The following is a 26,244-nucleotide window of genomic DNA, read 5'->3' as shown; positions in this document are numbered from 1 at the left end:
TTGATCTTGTCCGTTGTTGTCACTGCCTTATCACATGCTAAGTCAGTCATTGGCATTTTCTATTTCCTTGACTAATGAAAGCAATCGCCTTAACAGACCAGGAAAAAAAAAAGAGCCCTTCAAGATGTTGAAATGTTGTTTTTTCTCCACCCTTTTTGAGGCCGTATATCACAAACAAAATCCCTTTCTTTCTTTTTTTTATTTTTTGGTCCCTTGGTAAGATAAAATTTGATTCTTGATCCATGGAATGGAGAATAATGGAGTTGATTTTTGAGGAACATAAACCTAACCTCCAAAGTTAATAGTTAGTGGAACTTGTGTTTCACAAGAAAGTTAATACACTAATTTGGTGGTTGACTAAACATCGTGATATTGGCTTTTTTTTTCCGCCATAGCTAGTACCAGACTAAATGATAAATATTTAATAGAGAAAAAGAAAAAAATGATCAAGATTTTAAGATGATTTTGCTGATGCATTATATGTATAGCTATCTGAACATAAAGAGCTGGAGTTGTCTACCAACTAGTATACTTTTCATTCCTATTCTTATTGTAGAGTTGAATTTTTTGCTTTTTTGTGAGAAAATGAAAAAAAAAAAAAGATAATAAAGAGAACTCTTTTTACAATAATAAATTCTGACATGAATATAATGTCTCGTAGATTTCTTTCTAGAGTGCTAGACTGTGATATGAATATAATAACATTATCGCAAAAGTTATGGTTATTAAAGAAAATTGCAAAATAACATTATTTCATCTTTCAATTTAATTCCAATATATATATATTTTTTGGTTTAGACTTGTACGAATCAAACACGATATTTAGTGCATTCAAGATGTAATGCAAAACGAACAAATCTTAGGAGGCCCTCAGGGTAGGCAGCTAATGCCACCACTTAATTAGTGAAGGACCCCCCTCTCCCCCCCTCCCTTTTTTTTTTTTTATCTTTGTGTGGTTCTTAGTGAAGGACTTTCACATCTTCAAGAATAGGAAGCTGCCCAATTTCCACCACCACAACTAGGATATTCTGCTAAGGATTTGTTCTAAGTTTAGGATCTTTCACGAGTCATCTTTTTCAGTGAATTTCCGTCAATTTTGACGACTAGAATTAGTGACTTGTCAATTACAAATGAAACATTTTACTGTCTAAACTGTGCTTCGTTGTCCTTTTTATCTTCTTTTAACATCTCTTATTTCTAAGAACAGATATTATAGTCTCATGGAAAACCCAGTATGGCATTACCTGTTGATTACACAAAGAAAAACTTGCATCACGAGACAACAAAGTTGATAAAATTGCACGTTCTGTTCCCTTGGTGGTGCTAACACTGAGAATCAATCAATTATTGGTACGGTCCCTTCGCTTTTCATTTTGCTTTAAATGTGAGACACGTTTCTTAGTGACAAATTCTTGAATGACCTAACCTAAATAAATTCAAGAAAAGAACTAAAGGACAGAGAGAGAAATGATTCTGGCGTTTGTATCATGATATATATTCTATGAGTTTCTTCAAATCTCTGATACATATTCTAATAGGTCAATCTTCATTTTCCTTGCCAAGAAAAGACTTGGTATAAAAGAATTTGAAAAAAAAAATTCAGAAAGAAAGGTTTAACTCTGGCTTTATTGTGGAATTTTTGAAAAAGTGCCCATAAAGAATTAAAAAAATGGTCAGGATAATTTCTAAATTTCTTTTTAAAGAGAGCGGTAAAGAAGGAAGAAGGAAGATGGGGTAAAACTCGAAGCCTATGTCCAAAAGTGGAATAAATTTCCTTGACCAATTGGATGAGAATTCTTAAGAGGAAAACATTAACAAATCAAATAGTACATCTGGCTGCAATAATTCACAGTTTATGAAAAAAAGGAAGGCAGGAAATATGACCGGAGCGAGTTTAATAATTGTTCAAATGAAGCTAGTCACTAATCACTAAATGTTGCTCTAGCTAATTAAGCTAAAGCAAGTAGATATCACAGTTTTACTGAGCAGTTCTTGCTCCACTTTTTGAAGGGCTATGGCATTCGCTCAGCCGGCCCTCCAAGACAGACCAGAACATTCAGCCAAAAATGCTCTATAATGAAAGTTGCACAAGTAAATCTGCAATCTATGGAATCCAGTATTTAAAAGAGTTTTAAGATATTAGAAATCTCCAAGTGTAGCTGTATAGTTTCTGCTTTGCAGCAACTGTTAGCTTGCCTTGTATATCCAACAATCTACATGGTTTATGCATCGTCTGTTGTGCTATTTCCTGCGCTGCCAACCCAGTATTGTTTGACTGCAACGAATATCTTTTCGGGCACAAGTGGTCCATCTTCATGATCGACCAATTTTATATCCCATCTCATTCCTCCAGCAATTTTTCTCACCTCATTCAAGGCATCGACTCCATCACGGATGATCACAGTCCCTTCAGGCCGCAAAATACGATCCATTTCCAAGAGGATTTCTTCAAATTCACACCTGTTTACTTGCATATGAGCACACATACAATAATACAAAAATTGCATTAACCAACTCATGTGGCCTAATTGGCAACTTAAATAAGTTAGAACATCATTATGGTTTTTGAAACAAAGATATTTAATGGCATTAAGCAATAGCTTTTGCTTGCATTTGACAACAACTGATATCTAGGAAATCACGGCAATTATCATACTTCTATAACTTTCCACATCAGATTATGACCGACTTTGAATTCAAACATTTATTTTTGAGTGCATACAAATTTGGATTTCCTGAAGAAATGAGCACATGTATAATATGCAAAAAAAATATAAAGTTGGAGGACATTCTACTCAAACAATTATTTAAAGCAAACTTCCCTTGTGCAAGTTGATACCAAGCATCATAATCCCACTTGGATTTTATCGAAGCAAAAAAGGACAATGTTGAAATGTTGACAATGGCAATGATATCAGAACATAGTGAGATCTATTGATTCTAGAGCCCAATTTCAAGGTCGTACCGAAAAAACAGTCCATGAAGATTCCAAACTCTGTCACGGATAATGGAATAAGTTTTTATCACAAGACATTCACTGAACCCAAAGGAAATGTTGAAAAGACAATCCCTACTTCACAGGAACAACAATGTCACCCTATATGGAGCCCCTCCAAGTTAGGGAAGATCTCCGTGGAGTCAACTCATGGTGTGGATCAACCAAATTGTTTTTTCAGCTCAATCTGATCTGAAACTTTGAAGTTCTATTAGGGAGATCAAAATGCATGCAAGGCATAAACACTTCCTGTGGGTAATTCTACGACAAACACTACCTACCAGATCCCGATTACACAGCAGCCAAAAATAAAAATCTAATCCCCTTTTTATAACCTAGAAGTCTCTCGAATTTCAGACTTTTAACTTCATAACACATAATTGAAGATAAGTGGAGTTCTCTCAATCACTAGAGAGCTCTTCCTGCATGTCGTCCTCATGGTACAAATAGTAAATGAAGAGTAAGATAAGGGCATTTGCTTTCAGCCCAAAGGGAAGGAAAAGCTTACTTATCCTGGTACAAGCTGAATAAGCCACTAGCATGAAGGAGGTCATATGTCCTTGGGTAAGTAGAGAAGCCTTCACACCTGAACCAAGTAAGAGAGCAGGAAATACGTAACAGAACATCAGGATATTCAACACATAAAGGTTTCATCTCAGTTGTCCCAATATTGAAACATTAATAGACTCGCTATTGGCATAATAATGAAGAAAACTATGGAATAGCGCCGACTTGCATTCCATGGCTTTGTATATCCAAGACATCTCTGATACTACTTTAAGAATACTGCCAATTGAGCTAACACAAAAGAAACCCTTTGCCTTTCTCGCATAAGAAGAGGAAGAAGAAGAACAAAGTCCTTGTAAATAACTAATAAGGATCAATATGTCAAATGATAAAACAAGCTAATGCTAGCACGGAAGACCAAAGGCAGAATATAATTATAAACACAAATTACAACCATGATAATGCACAGAATTATGGCAAGAGTATCAGAGCTTACCAGTCATGATACATGCCGATCAGACCTCTCTCATATATGATGCCCAGAGTGTTCTGAGCTATAGTGGGCACAACATTCATTACCCATAGTTTTGGTGATTCCAAATTTGCAGCAAAACCTCCAAGGCCTGCATTCATATCCATTATGTTTCGATATCTTGTGGTGCCCAGTAAGCTGTTGATCTTCTTGTACACACTAACATGTTTTTTCCATAGTTTATTATCCTCCTCATAAGATTCAACTGTCACTCCTGGGACCATCAACTTTTCAACTCGGGGAGGCACGGCAAAGAGCCTAGCTGGAAACTTCTTCAACTCTCCACCAGCCACTTCAGCAACACTTTTTACTTCAGGCGAAGGAGTTATGCATGCTTCCATTTTCTTATACCTAGAAATTGTTAATCTGAAGTTAAGAGGAAAGTAATCTAGCAAATACACCACTGTTAGTTGTTTGTAATTGATTAGTGACCAAATAAAATTTACTTTCTGTGTCAATATTGGTGAATCAGGGAATTAGTCAAGGACACACGGCATGAAAACAATTAGTTCTCATAGATAAGATGTTCAGCAAAAATTCTTATTGTGGCTACTATTCAGTGATAGAAGAAATGATGTCTATATAATGCTTTTAAACATATCATGCAACAGCTTTTCTTACTAGAGCAATTTTCTCAAGCACCTAGAAGGCTTCTTCTCCAGTTTTGCCTTCTTTTTAAACTTAAGCATGCACTGCACAACTGACCATGAAGCTTTTATACATGTGACAACAATCACTTAAGCTGAACTTCACAACCACAATGGGAGGAATTTTTACACTATGTTATCAAGAAGGGGCTAAGTATTTGCTTGTCTTTTATCCTATTATAAGGCTCTTTTATCCTATTATAAGGCGAGGCCTCCATAAATGAACCATCCACAGTGAGTTGCCTGTTCAACTAATTGAGAGTGGTTAGCTTAACTCTGAGGAAGAGACCGAAGAAATGGTAATGGAGTGAGAACAGTATGGTCCCCCATGGACTGGTTCATGGTGCCCTTGTAATTTGTTTGTGATTATATTATTTGACTCTACAATGAGAATCAGATCAGCTCGTCTTTGTCTCTTGTCCCATAACAAGGGTCCGATTCTCAATGTCTTCCTCCCTGCCCCCCCACCCCAAACTTCTTCCTTCACACCCCTCCCCTTCTAAAATTTTTAAGAGGGAAAATAAAAACTGAAAAAGAAGAAAATTTCTCATGTTAACAAGGGAAAATAGCAAAATAGTCCTTTACATTTGAGCTTTGTGCTTGTTTTACTCCTCCGCTTCTAAACTGATAAATTTTGGCCCCTTATATATGAGGTTCGTATTTTTTTAGTTCCTCAAATTTGAAATGTTTTATTGTGGTCCTTCATATATCCAAAATGCACCCATTTCATCCCAAACTCAGTTTCAGTTATATTTCATCTATAATTCGAATTCTGACATAAATTGAACAAAAGCTCAAAAGATATATTGAGGTCCCTAAATTCTAGAATATCATAGTGATTGAAACCTTTCAAGCTCAAGTGATTTTTTCTAGTCAACGACGTAAAGGTAAACTGTTCAGTTTTGGGTTTAAAATTTTATTTGAGATGTATTTAGGGTACAGAGAATTGTTTTCCTTATTATAATGTATTTTGAGTGAATTTCAAGACTTATGTAAATTATTTTAATTTTATTGTGCGAATCATGTAGCACTAAAATTTAGGCACTTTCCTGCTGCAATTTTGCTTCAAATGGTACCAACATTAACGTTTATGAGTATTTCTAATTTTACACATATGATCAAAATATTTTGGCATATTGGTTTTAGTTACTTTTTCAGGTGAAAATGTGATACAAAAATAGTTTGGGTACAAAATGGTGTATTTTGGGTATGTGAGGGACCAAACCCATGTTTAAAAGAGAGGGATTGAATCGGTTCTTTTTAATGAATTGATCTGAGTGCAACTTCGAATATGAAATTCACAAAAAAGTACAAAACTCAAATGTGAGGGACAAAAACACAATGTTTTAAAAGTAAGCAACTAAAAAGGTAAAAAACTCAAAAGAAAATAATACTGAAAAGTAAACTAGTAGCCTATGAATGAGCATGTTAAACAATAAAGGGAAAATCGTCCAAAACGTCCCTCACATTTTGTAAAATAACTTTTTTCGTCCCTCACTTTTAAAAGTGTAATTTTATATCCCTTACATATTCACATCGGACAAATTTAGTCCCTAACTAGGTTTCCGATCATCTTTTGGCCGGAATCCATCATGTGCAAGGCACGTGATCATTTTTTAAGGGTAAATTTGTCAAATTATATTTTACATAATCTCATCTATAGTCCTCTACATTTTATAAAATAAATTTTTACGTCCCTCACATTTTATAAAATGATTTTTTTCATCTCTCACATTTCACAAAATGAATTTCTCCATCCCTCACATTTCAAAAAATGAATTTTTCATTTCTCACTAATTATGTGTGTGAATACAATTTTTTAAACACATGTATATGTTTATTTGATTTTGCTTAATAATAATAGCATAAACACATGTATGTAATTGGGCCCAGCTTGTGGGCTATCTTGTCTTTTTGTATGATTATGACTAATATTTACCAATAGAATCTTAATTTGCATATTCTTATTGTATTTTGACCGAAAATAGCTTTATTGGCCAACTTGACAATGAATGCAAGATTATTTACTAGCTAATATCGGATGAAATCAAATGATCATGTATAATATATGGTATTCGTATTGTTAAGTGAAATCAAATAGACACATATATATATTTATGCTATTTGTATTATTAAGAAAAATCAAATAGACATATACATGTGTTTAAACAAAATGTTTCACACACATTTTTTTTAGGGTTTCCCTCACATACATAATTAGTGAGGGATGAAAATATTCATTTTTTGAAATGTGAAGGATGGAGAAATTCATTTTGTGAAATATGAGGGATGAAAAAATCATTTTATAAAATATGAGGGAAAAAATTTGTTTTATAAAATGTGGAGGATTATAGATCAGATTATGTAAAATATAATTTGACAAATTTACCCTTCAAAAATGATCACGTGCCTTGCACGTGATGGATTCCGGCCAAAAAATGATCGGAAACCTAGTTAGGGACTAAATTTGACCGATGTGAATATGTAAGGGATATAAAATTACACTTTTAAAAGTGAGGGACAAAAAAAGTCATTTTACAAAATGTGAGGGACGTTTTGGACGATTTTCCCAAAAATAAATAAAATAAACTGTGAATTGTCTCACCACACATCATCAGCATCTCCAGATTCACACATATTGGCAGACTTCCTCCCGCATGATCTGGAGTTTATTTTCTTCCTGAAGATGGCAACATCTCCTTTCTCATATTTTTTCTCCCAACAAAGAAGTTCAGCCAGCTTTTCAATCCTAGTTTGCTCGGCTTTGAGATCTTCTTTAGAACGCTTCCAGGTCTGGTAATAGGTCTTCCAATTAATTGGAGGACCAGACAAGATCCAGTAGCCACCAGGTCTGAGAACTCTATCAACTTCCATTAGATACATACCCTCTGCACATAATGCCTTAAATTTAGGGGTATGAACCTCAGATGGCTTATTTATCTAAATATTGCCCTTTCCATCAGAAATGAAAGAACATTGTTGCTTTTAACAGAGTTCAGAAAAAAAAAAAAAAAAGAAGTCAGTTTTCATTTTTGTTCATAAAACCGCATTTTGCAATTTGAGTGGGTACCTTGTTCTTTTGACATTGTTGTCTTTACAGGAATATCACTCTCTGAGTGCTACAATACTTTTTCTTACAAATGCAGTTATTAGCCCTTTTATATATGTCCAAACAATTCATACCAATTATGTCTTAATTTATTCCCTATAGTTGCTACTTTCTGAAAGTATTCATTAGTAAACTTTCATATTATAACACAAAAACCTGTCTTAACATATATTTTTTTGTGAACAAGTTGACATGAAAAATGTCACCTCATGAATGAAGACTATGCCAGATGATGCTACGCTCCACCAACCCAAAAATAAGGCTCTAACAGATTTAATACTCGCAGCTGTAGTACATACCATTTTCTGTCCATGGTATCAGACACCGAGAACATTGTGCCATATCAAATGCTCTTGATGGGAATGGCAGCTGTATTGACCCTAGAACCCCAATGTAAGCAGGCACACCTCGCTCCAATGCAAATTGTACTTGTGCTTCATGATTGTCCCTTGGTGCAAATGACATTGTCAAAACATTCCTCTTCATCAAGTAAGCACCCCAGCTTGCAACCTATCAGGATTTGTGGAACCAGTTTGAGACCACAAGAAAAATCTTTCAAATAGAAATTTTAGACCAAGCCATATGGTGCAAAGAACAGGAGGCTGGTGGTATTATGATAGATCGAAAAAGAATGATTTTAAAGATAAAAGAATGCCATAAAGAGCAACAGCTAGGTTACCAGATGCATTATGCTTATCAGTGGATGGGCATAGTAAAATTTCGTGAAAGATGATCTTATAGAAGAGATTCAAGAAATCAGGAGCCTGCAAGACATCTTAATCTTATTCTTATAACTGGCACAATTTTGGAAGAATTAGGTTTTGAATTCTGACATTTTTTATTCCTTTTGGTGCTTATTTCAAGAAGACAAAAGCAGCTTAAGTGATTGAAAAATGATATTGACTTACTAAGAGTGACTTGATCTGCATTCAAGACACCCAATACAAGAATAATCACAATAGGATTTGAAAAGAACATACTCCACAACCAGTGTCCAGTGCTGTTCTGATGGATCCATCGCTTATTGGAATCACTGATGCAAGTTCGTCAATATATGCATCAGCACCCTGTGGAAACATCGTTCCTCCTCCAGGAAATTTAAACACGTTACCCTGAAACTCTACCCAATGCTGCACAGCCTTCTCAACTGTCAAGTGTTTGTAAGGAACATTAGCATAATGGACATAGTCACGGCCTTTTGGCCATGGAAATGGAGTTGTCCATCCATTGGGTGCTGGAATAAGACAATGCAGCTTTTCTTCTGTTGGCGGACAATGCCTCTCTCTATATATCATATTCTCCCTTGGGAAGGTCATTGCTCTGTCTTGTTCTTGACAAGGAGTATAATCAGTGTATCGAACATCACACGGCTCAATGACTTTGGCTTTCGGCTCAGAAGATTCAACAGGTGGCTCTTGCTTGTGATGTGATTCAAAGTCCAGAGCCGGGAAAACAGTGCAGTCTGTGCGCTTGGTTATTTCCATTGCTAGTCTATCTCCTTTTCCAAATCCACTCTTTTGCCATGTTCCAAGCAAGTAAAAGAAACAGCACAGACCAAGTACAACAAATATGGATACAGGGCTCCGTCCTCTGCTGCCCAATAAGTGATGCTTAGAGGCCATATTTTGCTTGAGAAATCACAAAAGAGCTCCCTGCTATAGTGGAAAAGTTAGAATTGCAAAGATGCTGTAGCTTCGTATTACAAGGAAACTAAAGGTCCGCTAAGTAAATACTCAGACCAAAAGGTTGCACTATCATGCAGATGAGGTTAAACATCTTAAGCTTAAAGGTAAAACATTCACATAACACCAATTTGACAAGGTTGATCTAGCATAAAAAAGAGATGCATTTGATGTTTCAACATCAAAGATTACTACAGCTGCAGGTTTCAAGGATACAATTGCTTTTGCAATCATATCAACCAGTAATGCATTTTGGCATCCTAAAACCAAGTCACTTGATTACAAGTAGGCACAGAAACTAGTTTGTTTTAAACTGCAGCATAGCATGCACAACAGCATATAGATGCTATACAGATAACATTGTTGTCATAGCACTAAAATAACCATATGTTTCTCAGGTATAATGACATCAATGAATGAAATTTTCCCTGTTTCTCTTTAATTCCTCATGTGCTGATTATTATCTAAGAATCTTCAAAGTACAGCTTAACCATATCTATGAAAGATATATGTTCATCCAACAAAGATGCATGCACAGAAAATTTGTACAAAGAACTAGACAGACAATTAAGTAACCAGTAAAAGTTAATCACAATTTCTTCAACATTAAAATGCGGTAATTCCTACATTTCAGCTTTCCCTTTAAACAATGATCAATTTTCATAACAATTATGTCAGTAGACTAAGATCACCCACAATCTAGATTCCTTCGGTCTGTCCATGAACAATCACAACATTTTTAATCATTGGATGAAAATTACTCCAAATGGCAATTTAAAAAAAAAAAAAAAAAGAAAGAAATGACTAAGATCCCCCACAATATAGATTCCTTCGGTCTGTCCATGAACAATCACAACATTTTTAACCATTGGATGAAAATTACTCCCAATGGCAATTTAAAAAAAAAAAACAAGGGATGACTAAGTCATGTCCACAAACGTTACATCTTCGCAATCAGAAAGTTAGGAGCAAGGAAACGGGGATAAAATAGTTTGTACTTAGAAGTATATTGAGCTTAAATGCTTCTCATATTACTTTCCAATCATAAAGCTTTATTTACAAACTGAACATCTAAAGCTAGAAAGAAATTCAAAAAATCTGAAGCTAGATACAAAAGAATCCACAACCAAAAAATTAACAATAAATGGGGTCCTCTTCAGTGGCACCTAAAGCTTTAATTACAAGTCCTAGAGCAAATGTATGCATATTTGCAGATTTCAATAAGAGATATAATCTAGTGTTGAGTCAAGTGAAAGATGCATATGGGATTTGCATGAAGGTCATAGCTTTATGTACAAAACCAAATTTCCAAGCAAAAATTACAATTTCCTCATTTCGAAAGATAATCCTTGGTCCTCGATCAAATTCAAGAGCTAACGGTATTAACGTAAAGCGCATAACTTTAAGGACAAAGACAAATCAAACAAAGCAAACAACCTAACATTCATAACAAGCATTATGCTTTAAGCAAACAAAACAATGAACTAAAAAAATCTCAATCCAATTTTCAGTACCAAATAAAACGTGAGCTTTGATCTTCACGGGCTACAACTGACTAAAATCTGATCTGGGCTGTTAACTAAACTTCCAAAACCAGCAGAGTAGCCTCACGGAGAAACGCAACTACACACAAACTGCTCTAAAATGATGTATAAAAGTGGAAAGAGAAGTAGGTATGAATAATCCCATAAAATAAATCACTCTTGGGTGAATTTCTGAATATTGATTGGGCGTTGTGTGTGAAACGTATATAGAGGTAGTGCCGTAGTGGTATAGATGAACCAGTGACTGTGTCTATGCTGGCTGGATTATGATCAAGATTTTTTGGACCCTTTTGGGTAGTGTCAGTAATAATTAATAAACTTGGCAAAAAAAAATTTGAGAGGATCTGGGATTTGAGAATAAAGGCCGACAATTGGAGAGTACTGAGGGCACTTTACAGAGAGGAGAGTGAGAAATCAAGAAAAGGTCGAGCGGAAGAAGATGAGAGGAGAGCAGTGACCACATTGGACTAGGATTTCACTCTCTTTTACCTTCTGTTTGAATTATCCGCCATAGAATTTGACTAGAATTTAACTCTTTTGCTTCACCATGGACAAAAAGGAATTTTCCTCTTTTTTTTGGGCTAAAATTATTGTTATTATTTTTTAAGTTTGAGTTATCCCTTTACAAAAAGAAAAAACTTTGAGTTATCCGGCCCAAAAATAAGAGGAAAAAAAAGCCTTTAAATTACTTTTGAATTAATTTTTTTACACTGACAGTGTATACATTGTTAACATTTGATTAATGACAACTATACAAAATTTAAATTAAAATCCAATTTTTGCACATGTTTCATGAATCCGATGATAACAGTGTATACACTGTCAGTATATATAAGATTTATTCATTACTTTTATCTCTTTTCTGTTGAACTTTTTCTCTTCCTTTCTTCCCTTTTTTTATTTTTTTTTGAATTTGTATCCATTTTCTATTTTTCTTTTACATTTGTTAAGCACTCGACGGTGAAAATGTGCCCATTTATCGCTAACAAATTCTTTAATACCACAAGTTAAATTGGACTAGGATTTCACTCTTTCTTTTGCCTTCTGTTTGAATTATCCCCCATAGAATTTGACTAGAATTCGACAATTTTGTTTCACCATGGAAAAAAGGAATTTTCCTTTTTTCTAAAATTAATTTTTTTTGATAGTTTGAGTTATCCCTTTACAAAAAGAAAAAACTCTGAATTATCCGGCCCCAAAAAAAGAGGAAAAAAAACCTTTGAATTACTTTTATCTCTTTTCTGTTGAACTTTTCTCTTCCTCTTTGTGAATTTGTATCCTTTTTTTATTTTTCTTTTACATTTGTTAGACGTTCGACAGTGAAAATGTGCCCATTTATTGCTGGCAAATTCTTTAATACCACAAGTTAATTTTGTGTTAAAAAATAACTTGAGAACATAGAATCTATGCTAGTGATATTGCAGCAATCTCTATCTGTGCTGATTATCATTTTTCTTATTTTAAATTATGTGCATAAAAATGGGTAATTATTTACGCAATATTTCGCTTGAAATAATGTTCTATCAGCAACAACAATATGTAGCGAGTGAAAAAGAGGTATTTTGAGATGTTACAGTAGTAGTAAAAGTAAAAGAAGATATAGATGTTAGACAGTTAAATACTACAAAAGAAAATAATCGTCTGGTGAAAACAAAACCAGAATGGTATCACATTGTCGGTGAGTTAAAAACTCGGGGGTCAGGGAACAAATCTAACTATCCCCATCTAATCTATCCCTATCAGTTGCTATGACAGTTTATCCAACACTGGTGTTATCAATGTTTGATTTTCCTTTTCACTTATTAAACTGCTGTTCTTCTATACAGCTTTGTTGAACTATTTGTGCACGGACACCTTAAACGTACTTTTCAATTCAACTGGACTTGAAGGCTTGGTAGAGCCGTTATAGTTCTACTTTTCTGCAGAAAAATTTTTACGTTTTTCGCCAGTATATTTTTTAATTATATTTTTATTTTACATACATCAAATTGTTATATTATATTTTTTTTTTACAAAAAATTTTAAAAATAGCGATTCAAACGGGCTAATCTTAAGAACGAATTTTTGCAATCCTAGGAGTATAAAGCTTCTTGAAGGTCATATTGTTTAGGGTTATGTTATATTGCACTATCTTAGATTAAACTAGTAAACATCAATTGTAAATTATTATCAGTATAGCTAAAATAAAAGGTAAACCCTATTCGTACTTTGAACCCAATTTTACATATATCAAACTTAAAATCCAATAACTTATGTAGTTTATTAGAAATCTCCAATCCTCAATATTTCAATATGGTGGGGCTCGTGACATGTGAAGTGTGAACTATCTAATTGCATCACACAACTATTGACTACAAATTGTTCCATATGTTCTATTAGTGCATTTAGTATACCTCAATATCATTCACACACGGAAGAAGAAAGAAGGAACAAAAAGGAAATGACTATCACATGAAAGTCTATTTTTGATCCATAAGATCCAATAATGCATGAAATGAAGGATCAATTTTCTTGAACTATAGGGAATGTTGCTGGATCTAAGCTGCCAGTTGTGCTGCGCCATATTCTCTGCCGACACTTCTTTGTGCCCCATACTTGATCGCTGCCCTCATTAAGGGCCTCAGACTCAGATCCACTACTCGTAATGGTCTTCAATCTTCAAGATGGAGCCAATCCTGACATGGCCTTTGTGCATATTAAAATGTATGCCTTGAATATGAACGTGCCTTCCACCTGGATATATTAATGCACCATTGAAACACCTTATTTTTCATGAAAGTTCGTGTGTTCAAGTTTCGCTTCCAGTGTCAGAGTTATATTGACGAACTATCTGTAAGAATTTTTGCAACCAACCTATGATTCCAAAAACATACCTGACCTGTGATGATGATCGAATATAAACCTATCCAAACTTTCGTTTATCCAAAAAAAGAAGCGCCTCATCCATGCCACCCTAGACAAACTGCAGATTTGGGTCATTTTGTTTCCCCGCAGAGAGGAGCTTCAATTCGGTGTACAAAAGGGTACTAGTCTGTAGAAGTACCATCAGTTGCAGAACCAGCATTGGTTTGACGCATCTCCGTACGACCCAATAGTCATTCACCATAGTATTTGCTAGTTGCTACTGTAGGATGTTTAGAATACGAAGGCACCATACGACATTTAAAAAGGAAAAAAAAACTTCACCGCCAATTTTGGATGAACCATGTACACTATAATGGTCCACACTAGCCATTACAAAATTACTAAAACCCCATTTCAGAAACAAGCAAAAGACAAAGCTCAAAACCGACCACGGGGTTAGTACACCCCAGGGAATGGGCCAGAACTGGTCGATGCTGTACTAGTCAAACTAAAAGAGTTATACAAGATCATCCACATTTTACAGAATGCACTTCTCTAAAACTGACGTGCATTTACCACTAGTATAGCGTGTAAAGGAGAACACCTTCAGTTGTTTACAACACCCAAGTGTTTTTGCTTCTTATCACAACTCAACAGTTCAGAGGCTCGCCAGCCTTGAATCGGAAGCTCTGCTCATTAGAAGTTGAATTCTTGAGTCTGCTAGACCTCAGCGTGCTTTCCTCGGTCTTTTTCCTCTTGCCAGAGGAGCTCAAAGAACCTTCAACTATAAAAGGAAGAGGGGTTCATCATGAAAACGGTAACAAATCAGAAACATGCAACAATGAGTAGCAAAATTCTGCAAAGAGGCAGAAACAAAGCATGTGGACTGTGGTTCTCTGGGCCAGCTAAACATAAAACTTCACTATCATTCAGAGTTGTATTAGATGTAAGGTCTCTCAAGTCTTTACACAGAAATGTCTTTCATTTTCTAATCTGCGGACATTGGCTGGTGCAAGTTTAACTCAGCATTTTATTGAGATGATTTCTACAGTACAGAATTAACCAGATAGAGACAACATACAATAGATGCATTTGCACAGGATGGAGCACCCTCTTAATGAATTCACACTCAAATGGGCTGAACTTCAAGTTGCTGCTTTCAATTATGAAAACTGAGCATATGTCCTAGAATCTTGAATAGTTTCTAAAGAAACTTTGGCCTATTGCCCAGTATTTAAATGAACTTCTGGTTTTCAGCCTTTTCTCAGATACAAAGTCAACAAGAATATAGGAATCTATCTACATACCTAAAGGGCTGGGGAAAATGAGAGAGATATTGCCTTTATTCAAATGTCACTAGGAACTCCTAAGTTCATCCAGGTTGTTTTCCACTCAATGGCAGAGCCTGCATACATGTATTTATCTTTCTGAATGTATACAGGCGTTTATTCTTTTTGAGTGTATGACCCATTAAAACCGTTACCAACTAACTTCCTTGGGTCAACCCTCGTACTCCTGCTCCAATTATGTTTTGTTTTTCTTCCATGCTGGGTTCATACTCCAACAAAAAACAGAAACAAATCACTTCCAACTATACAATGAACAAACAATAACAATGATTTAATAATAAGTTCACCAAAATAAATAAGGACATTAGTTGGTTTATTGGGAATGCCTGCCAAACTTTTACCGAAGTCATACCTTGCCATTCCCATACTATCTTAGCTTCACCCTTTACCATCTTTGGATAGCGATCCAAACGAGAATCATCTTGAACCAACTCCTCAACCTACAAAAACCCTCAGCTTGATTATCAATATAGCAATTGCAGTAAGTCAGTAAAGGAGGTCATATTTGATGTTTTACGCGTACAATAGTTACAGATCACATAATAAAATGGCTAAACCCCTAGAAAGAGGGAAAACAAGGGAAAGCATAATCTAAACAGCATTGTCAAGAGGGGCTGAACACCCGTGGATGAATCTTCTGTAGACACAACTTTGTGTCACAAGAATAAACCTAAGCATCCCATACATAAAAGCAAAAGCATTCTTGTTTATGGGACAAAAGCTCCATTTGAAACACTGCCTAAGAACTTAGATTGATGCCCTCATTCTGGAGTTAGCTACAGCAGAAATTTAAGTTTAAAACATTTGGAAAAACCAAGTATTGTATGATCAAACTTCCGAGTGTTACTGATCCCTTGACTCTCATCTCGTTAATATAATCTAACTATAGAAACTCCAATTGGCAAATTATATCAGGACTATTACCTAACTGCATTGCAATACCACAATTAATTATTTTTTAAAAAATGCAATTCCAGAAAAAATAAGTACCTTTCTCCATAGGAGGGGGTCCTTCCTCTCTCTAGGCGAAAGAAGATAATCTCGTAACCAAGAGGCAACTACCCATGGTTCACCCTCACCATCTATGCTCCTTGAGATCAACGCATTCTCTTCAAGTAAGTCGCAAACCTAATATCATTACCAACAGTTCAATGAACGTATAATATAATTGACCTCAGCAAGCCTTGCGAGCCCAAACACCAACTCTATAATATATGAAATCACATGACTCAATGGTCGTAGCATACCACCCTACGAAGAAATAATTTCTGCACACAAAGTAGTTTTTAAATGAGTTTCCAAAAGATTATGAACTAGAATATTGAATGAGGCAGAAGTAACTACCACAAGGCATGCTCAACCCCAAAAGGAATGATGACCAGAGTCCATAGGAATCATCACAGCCATTGCAAGTAGACAAATGATCATACTTAGCAAACAAAATTCATTAGAACTTGCAGAATTCATGAGCCAGACTTTTTGTTAACATTAATTACCACAAGGTAAACTGGTAGACCACAATAACAAAAAGACATGTACTTTTAGGGGGTTCACAATTTGTTCTTGTTTACTATAACACAAAAACAACCACCCACACTGCAACAAAGTACAGAAGCCATGCTTGAAGTCAAAACATTATAGGAATATAAGTATTTAAATGACCATGTATGGAACTCAATATGCTGCACATACTTCTTTCCTTTCCTTTTTTTAATGTGAATTTTCACACGCATTTTCTCCTATTTCTCCACTAAAGCACTTAGGAGTCATGAGGTACACAAGGAAGCTAAGAAGTGACATAGCACTACGCTTGTTCAGGTAGATAGTTAGGCTAATATATAGCACGAATTCATTAAAATGAAAGCATCTATTTGTTGTTTCAAAGCACCTAAAGCACATCTGTCCATAAGTAAATTTTAAGGCACACATACATGCACTTACAAAAAAAAAAGGATATGTGCAGATTATATTGCCTTCATGATTGATAAATTAAATGAATGTCATGGTGTGTACAATAGGCAAATGAATGCCATGGTATAGTGAAGGTCAAATGCAATGCTTACGAAATTAAGGACTGAAGCTTTTCTGGTTCTTACCTCCAAAACTAAGAAAATCGATTTACGGAGAACAAACTTTACCAGAAAATGCAAAGCTAAAAGTGGAACAACTTACTAATCCATGTATCGTCCTACAAGCAAGAGAAAAGCTATTTCTACCTTGTTATAGATCTCTTCAGCTCTAGTTAACAAGTAATGTCTCCGGAGAGCTTTTAACAGTATCAATATGCTTCCCACAAGCTGTAAATCTCAACATTGTCAACAAGCTTTAACATTCTGGTACCATAACATAAACTTTGAAATGCTGGTTTATATCATGGAATACCACTACACAAACTGGCACCAAAAGTAAAGCATGGTCGAGAACCCATTGGTGGATGCGACAGGTGATAGGTTTGTAACGTTCCACCAAAGAATCAGGACACTTGAACTCGTCAGGTCTACAAACAGAATCAAAGAAATACGGCCAGATTCTCAATAAAATTTCGTTAGTCAGGATACTGCAAGTATTGTTTCATGCTAATTCTGTTAGTAAAGGTCAACAGCAGCTCACCCACTAGTATAACCTCTTCTCTCCATCAACTTGCGAATATTCTCCATTGCTCTCAGTTTTGCATGAGCATATGTATGTTCATCCAAGCCATAATCTTCCATCACACGATGTTCAACGATATAGGTCGACAAATCATCCTTTTGCACCTAAGATATGTTGATAACAGGCAATAGTCGTCTCTTTTGCATCAATCAATTAACAGAAGCACAACTCATACATTGAAAAAAGTAAGGAAACTTCCTATGGGAAAAAGGAAGATTTTTCCATTTATGAATCACTAAACTTAGCAAGAGTTACAGACCCAAATGGTGCCAATTCCGCTGCACAAATATTGGGCATAAGCTTCACACAAGCGAACTTCCACCAACTCTGACTGCAGTTACATTAAAAGACAGTTGCTTTAAAATTTTAAAGAATGAAAAAGATGATACTTCTGAAGCCCTTGATATGACAGATTAATCAGACCCAGTTTTACCTACAATTTTCATTGCCGCTGCATTGATATCTCTGTCCTCGATGCATAAATTCCCCTGCTTTCTGTAGCCATGTTCACATTCCAGATTTCCGTCGTTACATATTCCATTACTCGGACAAGGTTCACAATTATCTACACCTATGGAGACTGGTTATGTCAGATGTAGAGAGCAGCAAAGGTGTGAAACACAATTAAGAATAGTTTTCTTCTTCTCAAAACATATGAAATAGGTGATAGTCCTCAGTCATTTAATTAACTGCATTACTTCAATATAGATCAGCTTAAGAAGACCTAAGCATTGATCTCAGTATAAGGAGCATAAACCAGCCTAATTGAGAGGTATAGTCTATTTCGAGCTTTTGATACATATCTTTCAACAAGATTAAATTTGTTGTTTGGAGCGGGTTCATTATTTCAAACAGGCTCTTGGGTCAATAAGTTCTTATAATTCAAGGAATCTCTATGAATGTGTACAAATAAAACCAAAAGAACATTCATAAAGCCAGGAGAGTCAACGACAGAATGCATCAACAATATTTCTTATTGAACTCTCAACGAACAACTGCAAACGATCATCAATAATTTTTGAATGATTTCCAAAAGGGATGCAATTATAAGTACTCTTTCTCCAAGTAAAACATCAATACTAGCCGACCAAAGGAAAAAAAAAGTACATAATATAATATAGACCCATTCTTTAATGGCTAAAAATCATTTTATCATATCACCAACAGAAAGCCAAGAAATGCCATAACTCCTCCAAAAAAATTGCCTACATTTATTTCTATTTAGCCATTTAATAACTTCACCCAGTCATCTACAATTTAAATAACCAGTCCAGAAAACAACCAAGAAAGAAAAATCAGAACTACAGCCTTTTCTCCCATATAAATTTCCAACCTTTCATCTTAATCTATTGATTAACACACTGGCATAAAACCAAGGAACAACAAATTTTTTTTTTCAAAGAAGACATAAATTTAGGAACAGAGAAATTATTGTGATCAGCCTAATTGAAGAAGAAAGCAAAACGCAGACTCACCAGAGAGAAAATCGACATCAACACCGCTATCGCAGAAGGGCTTAGGCTGTTGATTGAAATAAGTGACTAAATAGTTGCAAAACAAGGCGACGGAGGCTGCGATGGTGACGACGGCTATGAGCCTTGAAAACTCGGAAATTGACGATGGGAAGAAGCCGGGAGAAGGTTCGGGAATGGAGTACTGCGAAAATGATGAAGGAGAAGAAGAAGAGGAATGGGGGCTTAGGGTTTTGGGGCGTTTTCTGGAAGAAGAAGCCATGGAAATACTTCGGAATTTACGAATGAAGACTTGAAGAGGGAAAATGGAGTGCAGAGGAGAATTTATAACAGCAGCTCATAGAAGTTTCAGATTTATACTAAGCACCCTCAGATATTATCATATTATTTTTGGATGGCATATGATACAGGTAATACCTTTTCGTACCCCTTTGTAGTGAAATAATTTGAAAAGTTTAACTTAATTAGGAACCCCAAATAAAAAATAAAAAAAAAAGAGAATATCACAATTTGGTTAACAAAATGTAGGTTGAATAGTTTTTAATTTTACTCTTGTATGCATTTGATATGCTTGGCTCCTTATGGTTGAACTATCTTTGAAGCATTATAATTTTAATTTCTTTTTTGAATATATAAATCTATAAATTTTAAAAGAATATTTTTTTATAATATTTGTCGCATATCAGATTGATGTCATATAGGCTAAAAACACTGAAAATATAAAAAAGAAATCTTTGAACTATCTTTATAGCATTATAATTTTGATTTCTTGTTTTGAGTATATACATCAATAACATTTATGTGTTTTACAATATTTATTGCATATGCCAATGATGTCATATAGGCTAAAAATACCCCCCAAAAAAAATCTTACATACTAGTTCTTTATCTCCTTTTTTGTTTGGCTTCCACCTTTTTGCTCTTACCATCTTTTATTCTCCTTATACAACAACATAAAAAAATAATTAACATCTATCAGTTTATATCGTCATGTTATTTAGAAAAATTCCTAATATTTAATTTTTGTTCCATGAATCTATAATTACTGTTGACTCAATGTTCTAACTGGATTTCCATGTGACTTTTGTTTCAAAATTCTAGTAAATTTCTTAATTAGTGTACATCATAAATCATTTCCTTTCTTTTTTCCTTTTTTTTTTATCTTTAGTCAAACCTTCATAATTAATTTCAAAAGGGTGCAATCATTTTCGATGAAGTTCCTTGGTTGCATTTGATTCTTATACAATCGAAATATTCTAGCGCTGCATTTGAATTAAAGGATTTGAAATTCTTTCAAATCTATCTAGTTGTTTAAATTATTTTAAAAATATTTAAATTTATAAATCACCAATTATTTTAGTATTTAAAATATATTTTAATAATGACAGATTATAAATTCAAATATCTCTTAAATAACACAAATAATTATAGCGATTTGAATTGATTTTAAATCCTTCATCGGGTTCCAAACAAAATAGATTTCATATTTAATTCATCACAAGAAATTTTTACTTTTGTAATGATTGATCTTTAATTTTTTTCATAAATTACAAATCGACTCCTAACACTACCCATATTCCTCTTTTACCCCTTTGTTTTATCCTTTTCTTTTTTTAAAGTCGAATCATGTTCTGGCTTTTTGGAAAAAAAAAAAATCATGTTCTGGTTTTACTTAAAAACATTTGTTTAGCTGTCCGAAAATCCCATCCGAAAGAGACAACAAAACTGTCTGGCGAAAAAGTTCCATCGTACTTCGTCATTCCTACTGATTCAATTGCGTGAAAGGCATCATCAAACCCAGAAATACTGGCAAAAAATAAAATGAAAGAAACCTGAGAATCCCAAGAATCCGAAACCCCATTAGTTTTCTTGGCCTCCCTGAAATCCACCCTTCCCTTCTGGTAAGCATTGAATTTACCTGTATTTATACGTTTTTTGTTTTGTGATTTGTCTCTGTTTCATACTATTTTTTCGTCTGGGTATGCCTGAATTTTTCTTTTTACGGCTTTGATTCCTTGAATTTAGTTGAATACCATCTGGGATTGTTCTTTTTTATACTTCTTTTTTCTGTATTTTGTGAGGTGCATTGACTAAATGCTAAAGGATGCATTTTGATGAAACAAATAGTCTCTTGGTTCATGCGAGATCTCTTTTTCGTTTGGTTTTTAATATTCCTAGATGGAGTTGAGAATTTGAAAGTAGTTTCTTTTACCTGAAAAAGAAAAAAAGAAATAAGTTTCCTTTTGGGTTGTGAGTTGTGGTATGATTCATTCCTATTTCATGATTATTGAAAAATTTTTGAAGTTGAGGGGGAAAGAGAGCTCTTTAAATTTGAATGTACTTGAATTGTAGTTTAGATGTTTTGATCTGCATAACTTGCCTACAAAGGAAGCAGGTTTTTTAAGGGATTTGGTGACTGAAATGGAAATTCGATGTTTGGAAGAGAGGACTGTTGTTCATGAAAAATTGATTGGTAGAATAATGTAGTAATTGCTTGGTGTCCGTTTTCTGGCTGTCCATTCTGTGTGCTTTTCTCAGCAATGTATGAAAGCTAATTTTCTGGCTATCTCTGTGATAAGATATTTTGTAATTAAGATCTTGAAGCAGCAAATATAATTAATCTTTGTTTCACTTTCTCATCTGAAATGAAGACGAAGTATCTCTAACCATGTGGCCATCCTAAGTATGCATTATCACTATTGCAGTATGATGGTGATTTTCTTCATTTTCTATTCCCAGATTCTTATGCATTTCAATTGGACTTTTATTGTGATAACAAATTTGTCGACACTAGGGCAAACCCCAATGCACTTTGCTCCTCCTTTCACAGATGGAGCAAATGAAGAATGAATTCATGAGAATAGACTCCAGAAACTTGTTCTGAATTGAATCTCTGATGCCTCAGTCCTAGTAATGACCAGAAAACAACATGTCTTGGCTGTTTTTGTAGTGTCTACTCCACTGTTAGTTCTCCAAGTCCTTCGTTCCTGGATCACCCAAACACTGTCAATCATGGGTGGTCTTTTTTGTTTTCAATTTTCTGAATTTTCATGTTTATTGCTTGTTTTATTTTGAGACTAACTGCAATTCTATGATCTTTCTTTCAGCAGTTCATGGTTATGAATTGAGCAAGGTTATAATGGCTGACGTGCCGGGATATGTGAGGGCTTGTTTGCAAACAGGAAAGCTGGCTATGTTGGCAATTTTGGTGTCAGGGGGGATTGTATTGCAGATATTGGTAAGTTTACTGTTGATTACAGCGTTAGTTATAATTATATCTATTACTTGTTCTATGATAAGGAAGCTGCAAGATGCCTTGTGGCCTTTATTTCATGGTCATTGCTTCTTATTATCGCTTTGACTTTTGTTGCAGGCATGTGCTTTGTACAACAATTGGTGGCCAATGCTAACAGGTACAAGAATGTGAGATATTTGGCACGATGTCGATTACCTATTCTTGATAATTGCCTTCTTCATATGACTGTGATATCTTGGAATTTTCCTGCCATTTTGATAAAATAGGAATCTAGTTTCGTGCAACTTGCTTTTTCGCGCATATTTAATGTGGCAACCAGATTAACAGTTGAGCATGTTGTCTCAAAAGATGAGTATCTGCACTGCTCTGCAAACTATCCAAGAGGCCCTTTGTAGTTCAGAATTAATTAATTTTGTTGCATCGATGCCTTCTCAAAACGGTACAACAACTTTCGTTAGTGTCTGACAATTATACGATTGCATTGTCTGCTTGCAGTAATAATGTATGTGGTTCTACCTATGCCCTTAATTTTTTTGGCTGGCTCGGATACTTCATCTCTCTTCTCTGAATCTCAAAGTGGGTAAGGTTTTTTTTATCCCTTCCGCCCTGTTTCTCCGATGAGATGCTTTTATTCAAGTTCATTTATATGGATTTATTGGCCTTATTTGGTTTTCATGAACAATGTGGCAACAGCTGGGCAGATGTGACTAAATTCTTAACCGGGGCTTCAGCTGTTGGTAGCATAGCAATACCAATCATCTTAAAGCATGCTGGAGTAATTGGCTGGGGGGCAATGGCAATGGAGCTCTCATCCTTTTTCACATTTGTTCTAGCAATCGTGTGTTTCATTGGAACGAGCGAAGATGATGGATATAGCATCCTTTGAACGTGACTCTCTTTAAAAATTTCAACTTTTCCATTGTGCGGAAAACGTAGAAGTTGCCTTTTTCTTGATTGCTGAGCATTGCCTCTCATTTTGTGCTTTGTAAATACAAGAGTGGTTATTTTTTTCCAGTGAATGAATACCTGAGTTGCACATTAAACAATCTCGGCATTAAGGTCATATACCGCATCAGATGCCACACTTGCTGTCAGTGTCAATGTACAAGGTTGCAGAATTTCTGAAGGAATATCAAAGATACTCCTGAAGGCAGGCAATTTGTAACCATGGAACAGAAGTTAACCAGAATGCTGTATTACAAACACACCAGTGCTCATTGGTAGCCAAGACAAAGCATGGAAAACTTTCAATGTTTTGGTTCCACCAAGAACATTACAAGCAAAAGGATCCATCTATCTTTAACAAATAAGAATTGAACTGTGTCCTCTTTGTCCTCATTCTTTTTTCTGTTTCAACCAAGTTTAGCTGAATATTGAGAATGCATATCTTCATGAACCATCATGTATCTACAATGACACCAAGAAGATAGCAAACACTGCATATCGTATCTACAATGACACCAACAAGATAGCAAACACTGCATATCTTCATGAGCCTACACTTATTGTCACGATAACGTTTTAAAGTATCTACAATCAGTTGCAGCAAATTTGAACTATGAATTTGTAGGCGCAAATGCCATTTAATCCACTTTAACCACAAAAAGTAAAACTGCTGCATTCCCGCTATCATTAAAAAAAAAAAAAATTGGACTACTTTTTCCTCATTATGACGGAAAGTACATACTTTTCATCACATTCCACCATATGGTGAAACGGTTTCACGCCCTCTATGCGTTGTTCCATAGCTGAATTTTCCAAAGAAACAGGCAACTACACACCCTCTATGCCTTTTTTTTTTTCCTTAATATCTGGCAAACATGTAGGTTTTCATCCATTCTACTTTTCAAATCAGTCCTTGAAAACTTCTACTTGGTACTTACCATTAACCAAAAGCTTCTAAAGTCTCCCTTCCCTCACAATATAGAATCCAAATCATAGAGTCAAACGTAAAAAATGCATGCAATTGCTTCAATTTTATTTGACAAACAAACCAAGCAAATGTAAAAGCAACTTAAAAAGCATGAAGAGTTTAGGCTCAAATCTTTCGCTGCCCACATATATTTCAACATAACTTGGTATATGCTCTACATGGTACACCAATTCATATAAGCTCATCCTTATTGACATATACATAGTTATATAGTTACATACACAATACATGAACACATACACTCCCCATCCTCCACCCCCCTCGCAACCCTGCCAGTGCAATCACAGACACAAACAGAGAGCAGATCTAAACTACTAGACAGAGAGTATAAAAGCCCTCACGCCATCTCATCCTTCCTTGAAACACTCTTAAGCAAAGAAAAGCCGAGTTCTTACCTTGTAAAACAAGATAAAAGGACTCCAACAAATCTACAGCTTCTCCACTCTATCAAGTCCAGTTAATAACAGGGAAAATTTCAAGAACAGGGCATGCTTGGAACCTTATTTGATAAAGAAAGCACAATGTTCGGCAATCTATAGAAGGCCTTCACATTTTGTACAAACGTCAGTCCAAATGCCCTTCACATTTGGCCTAAAAACCTGAACCCTTTATTGATTAGGGCTTCAAGGGCGCCCTTTTCCATAATAATTCTACAGCAAATTGCAGGAAACAGAAGACAATGTGCATCTATCATCCAACAACGCAATAACCAATCTATCACAACAAATTTACTTCTTTCCTCTTCCTCCTCATGTTTTCAAGCGAATAGTACCCAAATTTGGACCCAACCAAAAAAAAGGGAAAAGCGAGTGCAGTAAAGGTCTTTATCATATTCTAATCAAAGTGCCAAACAGAGCTAAATTACAGAGAAACTTCAAAAATGAAAGAGGAAAAAAGATACAAGCTTTTTTGTTTTTTTAATATAGAAAAAACCCCATATGAACTGAAGAAACTCTACTCAGGATTGGGATTTTACTCCTCCTCACCATTTCCTCAAAAGCTAAGCTGAAAATTCTCCCTTTCTTTTTCGCCAACTATTTTTCCGTCAAAAGACTACGCGAAATTGAGGGGCGTCGGAGCCTTGAGCCGGCAGAATCTCCCAGCGGCAAGGTTCGAGCTCGTCAGAAACAGGGCAGAAGCCGGCGAGGGTGACCTTATCGGCAGAAGCGGCAATGGAACCGAATTCGAAAACGGTGATATCAGCTGGTGGTGGGCCAGGCCGCCGGACCTCCACTGCTCCGTTCATGCCGGGAACTTCAGAAGCGGATTGGGTTTTAACCGGTTCGGATGTTTGGGTCGCGGGTTTGGAGTTGGTATCGTTTTTGGTTCCCTTGAACCATGAAAAAATACCCATTGGTGGTGAATCAGTTATGTTGCTTACAAAATGAACTTCCAGAGAGAGAAAGGGTGCAGGGATTCTAGGCATTCCAGTTTTATTTGAGGAAGAAATCAAGAAAGAGGATAGCTTTCGTTGAGGGCAAAATGACGACAATGCCATTTAATTTTTGTTACTAGTATCATATTTTGGGACAGAAATAGAAGGATATTTAACTATTAGATGATCATATGGACTATGGAGTATTTAGATTTCCAATGTTATTTCCCTGTATAATAAACCAAGGAAAATCTGATGCATTTTTTATTTTTCTCTATCTGGTTTGGAAAAATGGATCTAGAAAGCTACTACATATTTTGGATTTGTTAGTGAAATTGTTTTGAACT

The 26,244-nt window shown here is 35.3% G+C and overlaps 3 protein-coding genes across 7 annotated transcripts; 1 reads left to right on the top strand and 2 right to left on the bottom strand.

Annotated features, from left to right (window-relative positions):
- Window positions 1–1,901: 1,901 nt before the first annotated feature.
- Window positions 1,902–11,504, bottom strand: LOC113706803 (probable methyltransferase PMT14). Of its 2 annotated transcripts, none has more exons than XM_027228815.2 (7): window positions 10,987–11,504; window positions 8,771–9,445; window positions 8,090–8,300; window positions 7,287–7,569; window positions 3,999–4,385; window positions 3,504–3,581; window positions 1,902–2,460 (listed from the first exon to the last, which is right to left on the bottom strand). In XM_027228815.2, the coding sequence occupies exons 2-7, from the start codon at window positions 9,410–9,412 to the stop codon at window positions 2,223–2,225; spliced, it is 1,839 nt and encodes a 612-aa protein (XP_027084616.2). In that variant the 5' UTR covers window positions 9,413–9,445; window positions 10,987–11,504; the 3' UTR covers window positions 1,902–2,222. The 2 variants fall into 2 exon arrangements, with proteins under 2 accessions (XP_027084616.2, XP_027084617.2); XM_027228816.2 differs by having other exon boundaries at window positions 8,771–9,442.
- Window positions 11,505–14,177: 2,673 nt separating this feature from the next.
- LOC113705391 (uncharacterized) lies at window positions 14,178–19,643 on the bottom strand. 3 transcript variants are annotated; one of them, XM_072063385.1, is made up of 9 exons: window positions 19,337–19,643; window positions 18,299–18,441; window positions 18,121–18,192; window positions 17,820–17,965; window positions 17,592–17,706; window positions 17,426–17,506; window positions 16,200–16,337; window positions 15,562–15,649; window positions 14,178–14,644 (listed from the first exon to the last, which is right to left on the bottom strand). In XM_072063385.1, the coding sequence occupies exons 1-9, from the start codon at window positions 19,593–19,595 to the stop codon at window positions 14,511–14,513; spliced, it is 1,176 nt and encodes a 391-aa protein (XP_071919486.1). In that variant the 5' UTR covers window positions 19,596–19,643; the 3' UTR covers window positions 14,178–14,510. The 3 variants fall into 3 exon arrangements, with proteins under 3 accessions (XP_071919486.1, XP_071919487.1, XP_027083038.1); XM_072063386.1 differs by having other exon boundaries at window positions 18,299–18,426; XM_027227237.2 differs by having other exon boundaries at window positions 18,299–18,432; window positions 19,337–19,640.
- A 1,335-nt stretch (window positions 19,644–20,978) lies between these two features.
- LOC113705612 (vacuolar protein sorting-associated protein 55 homolog) lies at window positions 20,979–23,635 on the top strand. 2 transcript variants are annotated; one of them, XM_027227523.2, is made up of 5 exons: window positions 20,979–21,234; window positions 22,444–22,571; window positions 22,707–22,746; window positions 23,085–23,169; window positions 23,283–23,635. In XM_027227523.2, the coding sequence occupies exons 2-5, from the start codon at window positions 22,473–22,475 to the stop codon at window positions 23,473–23,475; spliced, it is 417 nt and encodes a 138-aa protein (XP_027083324.1). In that variant the 5' UTR covers window positions 20,979–21,234; window positions 22,444–22,472; the 3' UTR covers window positions 23,476–23,635. The 2 variants fall into 2 exon arrangements, with proteins under 2 accessions (XP_027083324.1, XP_027083323.1); XM_027227522.2 differs by having other exon boundaries at window positions 20,980–21,234; window positions 22,441–22,571.
- The last annotated feature ends 2,609 nt before the right edge of the window (window positions 23,636–26,244 follow it).

Source organism: Coffea arabica, chromosome 8c (assembly GCF_036785885.1).
Source record: "Coffea arabica cultivar ET-39 chromosome 8c, Coffea Arabica ET-39 HiFi, whole genome shotgun sequence".
Taxonomy (NCBI): Eukaryota; Viridiplantae; Streptophyta; class Magnoliopsida; order Gentianales; family Rubiaceae; genus Coffea; species Coffea arabica.
The sequence above is the reverse complement of the archived record's forward strand: the minus strand, read 5'-3'. Positions and strand labels throughout refer to the sequence as shown.